Source organism: Oncorhynchus nerka, linkage group LG5 (genome assembly GCF_034236695.1).
Source record: "Oncorhynchus nerka isolate Pitt River linkage group LG5, Oner_Uvic_2.0, whole genome shotgun sequence".
Classification (NCBI taxonomy): Eukaryota; Metazoa; Chordata; class Actinopteri; order Salmoniformes; family Salmonidae; genus Oncorhynchus; species Oncorhynchus nerka.
This window is the reverse complement of record NC_088400.1, coordinates 28,511,176-28,521,060: the sequence shown is the minus strand read 5'-3', so window position 1 is coordinate 28,521,060 and position 9,885 is coordinate 28,511,176. Positions and strand designations below refer to the sequence as shown.

General features: G+C 42.0%; 1 protein-coding gene across 1 annotated transcript in view; it reads left to right on the top strand.

Annotated features, from left to right (window-relative positions):
* Positions 1–1,176: 1,176 nt before the first annotated feature.
* LOC115123089 (slit homolog 3 protein-like) overlaps positions 1,177–9,885 on the top strand; it is a 516,835-nt gene continuing 508,126 nt past the window's right edge. Inside the window, 2 exon segments of the mRNA XM_065018507.1 lie at positions 1,177–1,512; positions 1,695–1,904. Of these exon segments, the coding sequence (XP_064874579.1) occupies positions 1,478–1,512; positions 1,695–1,904 (245 nt within the window). The 5' untranslated portion in view covers positions 1,177–1,477.

Genomic DNA, 9,885 nt, shown 5'->3' with positions numbered 1-9,885 from the left:
AAGAGTCTGATAGCCAATGTCTGATGCAGATGCTGGCCCCATCCGCCTAATTCGAGGCTACTCAGGCTTGTCTATGGTGTTGACAGAAATTCGAATATTTTCTGTTTAAGTCTGCTTTTAATCTGAATGTGTAACCTGATATGATATTAAAATGATATTTCCTAGTTATTACAAAATTGGCCATCATCAACCACCAATGCAAAGTTCAGATTTGACTAGATCCATAAATGTTGTGTTAGTTGTGGTTGTAGCTGTCAGAGAACATGTAAGCTATTGTCTGAAATACAACAATTCAATGGGAAAAGAGGGTTAGTTTAAAATGTCATTATTGGTCCATTTTAACACCAGATGAGGGCACTGCAGCTGCAAAATGACAGTAAGACAGAGACTGCTCAGTGAAGACTGGATGAGAGTTGTGTGAGTGTTTCACAAGCCTAAACTGTAACTAAAGTATTGAAAGTGAGTTCTTGGCCACTTTCTTACAACAATTTCAATTTAGTTGAGATACAGGCCTATTGCTATTGATATAAGTCATTGAAGGAATTGCTTTTTACGGTCAGAATACTTGATAAAGCCTGGGTCAGCAAAATGAGAACGTAGGCAACCATTCTTTGTTTCATTGCTGCCTTCAACTTAATATAGATGCTACTGCATAACTATTATGAAGCGGTGTCCTTGCCGTTGTCACTCAAGTCATTCTAAATGCATTGTCACATCCAGTTCTATTTTAACGACACCCTGCTACTAGAAGTTCTCAATGAAGATTCACAGTATCTGGGCACAAATAGCCTCATTTAAAAGTACACTAGGCTATATCACCTCGTTAGGTCAAATCCACAAATATAACCTTCTCTGATCAAGTCCCGTTAGTTGCACATGCACACAAGTGTTGGACCCAAAAATGGAAACTTCATGTTTTCCATGTAACTCATCAATTGCAAACTCATTGCTTGTAACTCATTCCAAAATTCCATAGACTTTATTATTTTACTTACTGATCGTAAAGTGCACATGAGGGGCATTAAAAAAAAGATAGAATAATAACTTATTTTCTGCTTATAGTGACATCAACGCAGTGCGAACCAGTAGGAATCTGAAGTGGTGAATTTGGGGGTTGGAAATAGGTATGAGTTTTCTCGCAGACTGCAGCCTACATTCGCTCCCCTGGAGTTCTGTTTCAAAATGGCATCAATTGGAATGGGACTGTGTGATGCGTACTAGCTGGAGTTACCTCAACAACTGAGAAACTGTTATCACATCTGAAACTTTATGTACTAAACTAATTGTCCATTGGATTTTTTTCTTCTATGAAGCATTTGGGATGGTTACTGATGAAGATTGTTATAAGTGAAATGACGTACGCATCTGAATGAAGATGGTTTTGAAATAGCATTTTAAATATTTTTTTTAATTCTCTAATATTTTTACAGTTTTGTATCAATGGTGAGAAAAAGGCAGAACACGCATTGGACTTTAAATGAGCGCAACTCCGCATCGATTTTGTTTGGGAAGGTACTTAACTTTGAGAAACTGATTTGATCTATTCATATTATTAGGTTCTGGACCTTTTAGCCTTTAATTAATTTAACTGCAACTATCTTTTATTGCGAGATAGTTGAGTATACCTTTTGGGGATTCCGCCTTTTAGAAAAAAAAAACATTTAGTGTTTCGTTATTTTCGTTTTGAATACTAGTTTTGCCACGGTGAATACCATGCTACCGAATGTGCATGAGAAGTGGACGGCATATCACTGGGGGATATGGGTTCTGATGTGCGGATTGCTGTGCGCTGCCGTGGTGAATGGATGTCCTCACAAATGCAGTTGCTCTGGATCTCATGTGGATTGCCAGGCTCAAGGCTTCAGGACCGTGCCAAAAGGAATACCTAGGAACGCAGAACGTTTGTAAGTAACACAAACCCCTTCGCGCATCATCACACCACTGCTGTTCTGTCCATTTATATTGTCAGAGGCTAGGTGGTGTATGAGTGGGTAGCCTCATTTAATAATATGCAGAGACTGTTGATTGTGCATCTGCAGAAACCCCTCTTTATACTTCTATTGATCAATTCTTAAGTTGGGACAGGTGAAGGTGGCAATGCTGCAATACAGTAGGTGGCGTTAATGCACAAAAACATTGGATGCCAGCCGCTGATAAACCCCACAGAACATGGTAGCTAGCTAGCAAGTACACCTGTAGATTGTGTCCTTTGCACCGACCTGTCGGGCACTGTTTTCCCGCAGTTCTGTTAACAATGGCGAGGGCAGGTGTTCGGCAACGAATATAGCTGACCCTTGTATATAGCCGACCCTGTATATAGCTTCCTCGCTTATTTCTTATTTCTCCCGTTTTCTTTATTATATACCTGGTTTAATTAGTTATGCTATTTAATTACTTCACTGTTGGTAGAGCTTGCAAGTTAAGCATGTCACTGTACTTGTGATTTGTGATTGTGACAATAAAACGGCGAACTGTAAACTGTGTGTTAACATATTAGATATGCCTAGGATTGTCATTGTATGAGTATGTCATGTGCATTGGCACTTATGAAATTTACTAGTAGTCTGACCTGTGGCTGTAACCTGTACTTTCTTTCCAGTCCAGTCAGCCTCGGCCCCATTAACCTGAGGACTTAGCAGCCTCGGCCACATTAACCTGAGGACTTAGCAGCCTCGGCCACATTAACTGAGGACTTAGCAGCCTCAAACCCATTAACTGAGGACTTAGCAGCCTCAAACCCATTAACCTGAAGATTTAGCAGCCTCGGCCCCATTAACCTGAGGACTTAGCAGCCTCGGCCCCATTAACCTGAGGACTTAGCAGCCTCGGCCCCATTAACCTGAAGATTTAGCAGCCTCGGCCCCATTAACCTGAGGACTTAGCAGCCTCGGCCCCATTAACCTGAGGACTTAGCAGCCTCGGCCACATTAACCTGAGGACTTAGCAGCCTCGGCCACATTAACCTGAGGACTTAGCAGCCTCGGCCACATTAACCTGAGGACTTAGCAGCCTCGGCCACATTAACCTGAGGACTTAGCAGCCTCGGCCACATTAACCTGAGGACTTAGCAGCCTCGGCCACATTAACCTGAGGACTTAGCAGCCTCAGCCTCATTAACCTGAGGACTTAGCAGCCTCTGCCACATTAACCTGAGAACCTAGCAGCCTCAAACCCATTAACCTGAAGATTTAGCAGCCTCAGCCCCATTAACCTGAGGACTTAGCAGCCTCAGCCTCATTAACCTGAGGACTTAGCAGCCTCGGCCACATTAACCTGAGAACCTAGCAGCCTCAAACCCATTAACCTGAAGATTTAGCAGCCTCAGCCCCATTAACCTGAAGATTTAGCAGCCTCAGCCCCATTAACCTGAGGATTTAGCAGCCTCAGCATCATTAACCTGAGGGTTTATCAGCCTCAGCCCCATTAACCTGAGGATTTAGCAGTCTCAGCCCCATTAACCTGAGGGTTTATCAGCCTCAGCCCCATTAACCTGAGGGTTTATCAGCCTCAGCCCCATTAACCTGAGGGTTTATCAGCCTCAGCCCCATTAACCTGAGGATTTAGCAGCCTCAGCCCCATTAACCTGAGGATTTAGCAGCCTCAGCCCCATTAACCTGAGGGTTTATCAGCCTCAGCCCCATTAACCTGAGGACTTATCAGCCTCAGACCCATTAACCTGAGGACTTATCAGCCTCAGACCCATTAACCTGAGGACTTATCAGACTCAGCCCCATTAACCCTGATGACTTAGTATGAAATGACATTCCATGGGGGAAGTGGGTCCTGCAATCCCTGAAAATGCAGTGTTTCCACCTCTGGTGATTCTAGGAGATGGAACCTATTATCTAGCATAACTAAGAAGCTTAAGGACCTCAGGGGATACAAAACATGAGGCACTGCAACAACAAACACAATCTTTTTTGCTTAGAAGTGGTATGAAAGCAAAGCATGTTGGCATTAGCCAGAGGCTAGTTGACCATAGAGCTGGTGAATTTGAGAGAGTGACCCCTAGACATTTGAAACAGAGAAAATCAATAATAATACCAAGTGGGATTGTGTGTCCCTTTAGGAAAAAGTGTTGATCTTTTCTTTATTTAGTTGCCAGTCAAGTTGTTTTAACATGCAACATTTGACTGTAGTTGTGGATAGGAGGCAGCAATGAGCCTTGTTCATATCTTTTTAAGTAGAAAGTAATTAGACTACGGTTGTTTTGATGGGAAATGTTTGAGTGTTCACGTAATAAAAGCAGGAAACAGGCATGTTGAAAATGTCTGCTTCCCAAAGGGGAATGCCAGCCCAGCACCTATAGAATAGCAAATTAGAAGCCCAATTTGGTTCTGTCAATACTCAGGGCCACTTTAGACCTCATTTGCATCTTGTTTGAGCAGAAGGATTGTGAAGGCTTAATGATGGTGGCCAAGGTGGAACAGTCCCCTCTTTTCTGGGGTGCAATTCACACCCTGCTAGAGTTCCCAGAACACCTTGGAGTGCTCCTGGCTCTTATCACGCTGATGCTACTGGGGCCGTGATGGACGAACTACAGCCCAGCCACACCCACAGTCCACCAACACTCTCAGGGTGGGTGGGAGGCTGTCAGCTGAGAACAATGTGTATGCGGTTACCAACACTTAACCCATCCATCATCCCAATTACACTGCTAATCAACTCCATATTACACTCACACAGAGGATAAACTGATCCTAGACCATTTGTAGCCTACTGTACAAAGTCACCAGTAAATGCTGCTACATTCCGAATCTATTGCCTAAGTGGTGAATGAGTTTCAGCTTAACTTGAGTTTGTCTTGTAGTGGCACTTGGTAGGTCATGAGGGTCAGTATGTGAATGTTCTAGAGTTGGTGTCTTGGTTGACCTGTTGAACTATCTGATAATGACTTTAACTTGCCTGGCGGGCTGACGCTGGCACTGCCAGCGGGCACAGCTAACATCAGCCTTCTGGGAAATATCAGCCGTCCACCTTCTAAAAGAAATCTCTGTGGAAAATATTTGGAGGTGCTTTATTTCAGTCAGCACTTCAAAGGCCAAAGCTGGCAGAGGGAGGAAGGGAGGGAGAGAGGGGAGCAGACTTTTTGTTGCAGCGTTAAGTGGAGAGAGAAAGTGGTCTAAGTCACGAATGTGTCCTTGAAGAGGTTAGTCCAAAATGTAGGAACACAAAGTTCAGAACTCGTCCAAGTGTGTGTCATGCTTTAATGCAAGACTGGTTTTGACAGTCTCTAAGAGTCTGTGAACCTGGGGCCATTTTAGGTTAACAAGGACCCGCTTTTTGCTGTTTGGGTTCTGTTACCAAAGCAACACATCAAGGCCCTTTGCTTTGTCCCATCAGTCCATCCTTTATATTCTCAGCTCTCGCTGAACTTCGCCTAATGTGACAAAGTGTTTATCCCAATCTACCAAATATGGATAACTCTCTGCATGTTTTGGTGCCTTTGTCATTGATGCGCAAGGGCCCCAAACATTACGTTGCAGCTAGCAACCCAGTAAACAATGTATGGAGCCAGGAATCACTGCATGTACCTTGAGTTGATCAGGATGTTACTGGGGGAGTGACTGTATGTGGCGTCTAGATCTGGGATAATATTCCCTTAAGAGAGGCAGGATGTCCAGGCAGTAACATGTGAAGATCCTGTTGATGGTTTTTCATGAGGAATGATTCGTCAGATTAGTGGACCATGAGCAGCCCTGAGCTTTAACAACACTCTCTTTAGCTGTATACTGCAACACTGTGGGTCTGGTTAACTCCTTAGGGACATTATTAGTGTTCACAACTGGAGCTTGTGTTTTAACATTGTCCCCGTTCCTTTATATCTCTGCCAGTGCACCTAATTACTGTGTGTTTGTGTCCTGGCTGCTTGATTCTCTTCCTGCTAGTCTTCTTCCATCTTTCTTGGTTTACATGAGGCTCTGCGTCTTCTGCACCTCAAGCCCTGGACAGCTCAGGAGCAAATTGCCTGAGATGAGTCCTGGGAGGTGTCAGATTGAGTTCCCCTGTCACCTCTGAATTTTACTGTACAGATGTAATCTAAGGAGTCATGTATGGACTGTACTGGTCTGAACTGGTCTGGACTGGACTGTACAGTACTGCAACCACTGACTGAGGTATGCTGGGTATTATAACTTTTAGTTACTTTTCTATTAGTTCTCTATTTTCTTTCTCTCTGCATTGTTGGGAAGGGCCCATAAGTAAGTTAGTCTAGTCTTGTTGTTTTGCGAAGCATGTGACAAATACAATTTGGTTTGATTAAGGACGATCCAGTTGACTAAGGTACACTAGGATGATCCAGCTGCCTGCCTGCCTGTCTGCCTGCCTGCCTGCCTGCCTGTCTCTGTCTGTCTGTCTGCCTGCCTGCCTGTCTGCCTGCCTGTCTCCCTGCCTGTCTGACCTTTCAAAAATAAACCATCTTGAAGTAAACAGACGCGTCCGGAGAAAATATGAAATATTCTTGTCAGTTGTGCTGAGTCAGAAGTGCGTGTCCTTCAGCTGGGAACTCATCCGGTAATTAAAATATTTAGAAAACCAAAGTCCCAGTGAGATGTTGCCTATCCTGCTCACACTGCCTCATAAACAATAGAAAACAGCACAGAATGTTGCTGTCATCTTCACTTTGGCAATCTTTGTTCACCCAGCGAATAGTAATGCATTCCATGAGTCATCATCAGGACAGTGATGAAGTGGTGTCTCTTAAGGTTGAAGATACCGAGCGGTGCTTGATCTGAAAGGTGATGTGGCATACACTGCTTTCGGAAAGTATTCAGACCACATGACTTTTCCCACATTTTGTTACGTTACAGCCTTATTCTAAAATGTATTAAATTTAAAAAAAAATCCTTGTCAATCTATACACAATACCCCATAATGACAAAGCAAAAACAGATTTTTAGACGTTTTTGATAATGTATTAAAAATAAAAAACAGATTCCTTATTTACATAAGTATTCAGACCCTTTGCTACGAGATGTGTAATTGAGCTCAGGTGCATCCTGTTTCCATTGATCATCCTTGAGATGTTTCTACAACTTGACTGGAGTCCACCTGTGGTAAATTCAATTGATTGGACATGATTTGGAAAAGCACACACCTGTCTATATAAGGTCCCACAGTTGACAGTGCATGTCAGATAAAAAACCAAGCCATGACGTTGAAGGAATTGTCCGTGGAGCTCCGAGACAGCATTATTTTGAGGCACAGATCTGGGGAAGGATACCAAAAAATATCTGCAGCATTGAAGGTCCCCAAGAACACAGTGGCCTCTGTCATTCTTAAATGGAAGGAGTTTGGAACCACCAAGAGTCTTTCTAGAGCTGGCCGCCCGGCCAAACTGAGCAATCGGGGGAGAAGGGCTTTGGTCAGGGAGGTGACTAAGAACCCGATGGTCACTCTGACAGAGCTCTATAATTCCTTTGTTGAGATGGGAGAACCTTCTAGAAGGACAACCATCTCTGCAGCACTCCACCAATCAGGCCTTTATGCTAGAGCGGCAAGATGGAAGCCACTCCTTAGTAAAAGGCACCACTTGGAGTTTGTCAAAAGGCGTTGACAACCAAACACAATTCAATATCCAGGTTGTCGACAAATTAATAGTTGATATGATGGATTCATATCTCCATCTCAAACAAAAATATATTTTAGACAACTGGACTATTCTTATACATATAGGCCTATATGCATTGTCTATTTTTAGTTGAATTCTGGGTTGAATTGAAACAATAGCTGTTGACAACTTTACAAATGCTGTATGGTCCTAAATAGCCTCATTGATGATATGACTTTTAAAGTTTAGTTCCATTTAATTTGCTCTGTCAAACCTTCCCTTTCGAATGACTTTGACAGCAGCAGTGAATATATTTAGTTATTAAGAGATCTCTCAATCATCATTCTCACGATAGCACATTGGTAGTAGTCTTAGCTGGATGGGAGACCAAATGAATAGCTGTAGATAGATCAACTCTCCAGTAGGAGGTGCTGCCCTGCCTATAGTTTCTTTTATATTGGATAAAGCGTTAAAGATCTGACATTGTTTCAAAGGTACAAATTCAACTTCAGGTTTGTCTGTGTTGAAAATTGGTTACGTTGATGACATGACCCTGTGGTTGACACTCTCAAAACAAGATGTGATGACCTTTTTAAAATCCAATGTATTTTCCACATAGATGGCACGTCACAATACGTTGACAAATTACGTTGAAACAATGTTGATTCAATCAGTTTTTGCCCACTGGGTTTGGCTGCTTGGTTATATATATTTTTCTCTCTGTTGGTGTGCGAGTCCTCACTTAATGTATTTAAAGTGTAGCTCAAGCCTTGTTTATTTGCAGTCATGGTGGCTGCCTTGCAATTATTACCATTAACTACCTCCTAGTTTAAAGATGTTTACCAAGCTAAAGTGATCTATTGACTCTGCCTATAAACAGGTTGTGTAGGTGTCTATGGTATTGGGTTTGAAGTGGCACTGTTCACATAGCTGTTAGGGATGATTTGTCACCTTAAGAATTAAGTGATGTCTGTGCCCAGTGATGTCTGTGTCCAGTGGTGTCTGTGTCCAGTGGTGTCTGTGCCCAGTGATGTCTGTGTCCAGTGATGTCTGTGTCCAGTGATGTCTGTGCCCAGTGATGTCTGTGCCCAGTGATGTCTGTGCCCAGTGATGTCTCTGCCCAGTGATGTCTCTGCCCAGTGATGTCTGTGCCCAGTGATGTCTGTGTCCAGTGATGTCTGTGCCCAGTGATGTCTGTGCCCAGTGATGTCTGTGCCCAGTGATGTCTGTGCCCAGTGATGTCTGTGCCCAGTGATGTCTGTGTCCAGTGATGTCTGTGCCCAGTGATGTCTGTGCCCAGTGATGTCTGTGCCCAGTGATGTCTGTGCCCAGTCGTGCGTGTCTACGTGTGTGCACCTGTGTGTGTGTGTGTGTGTGTGTGTGTGTGTGTTGAATCAACACCCTTGTGGAGGAGATGAAAGGCAGACAGAATATTTGATTCCTCAGACTTGTGATTGGGTTACAAACCATACAAGCCATACTAACTATACAAACTCTACTAACTATACTAACCATACTAACCATACTAACTATACTAACTATACTAACTATACTAACTATACTAACTATACTAACCATACTAACCATACTAACTATACTAACCATACTAACTATACAAACTCTACTAACCATACTAACCATACTAACCATACTAACTATACTAACTATACTAACTATACTAACCATACTAACCATACTAACTATACTAACCATACTAACCATACTAACTATACTAACCATACTAACCATACTAACTATACTAACCATACTAACTATACTAACTATACTAACTATACTAACTATACTAACTATACTAACCATACAAACTATACAAACTATACTAACCATACTAACTATACTAACTATACTAACCATACTAACCATACTAACCATACTAACCATACTAACTATACTAACTATACTAACTATACTAACTATACTAACTATACTAACCATACTAACCATACTAACCATACTAACCATACTAACTATACTAACTATACTAACTATACTAACCATACTAACCATACAAACTATACAAACTATACGAACTCTACTAACTCTACTAACCATACTAACCATACTAACTATACTAACCATACTAACCATACTAACTATACTAACCATACAAACATACAAACCATACTAACTATACTAACTATACAAAACATACAAGCCATACTAACTATACTAACTATACTAACCATACTAACCATACTAACCATACTAACTATACTAACCATACTAACCATACTAACCATACTAACTATACTAACCATACTAACTATACTAACTATACTAACTATACTAACTATACTAACCATTCAAAACATACA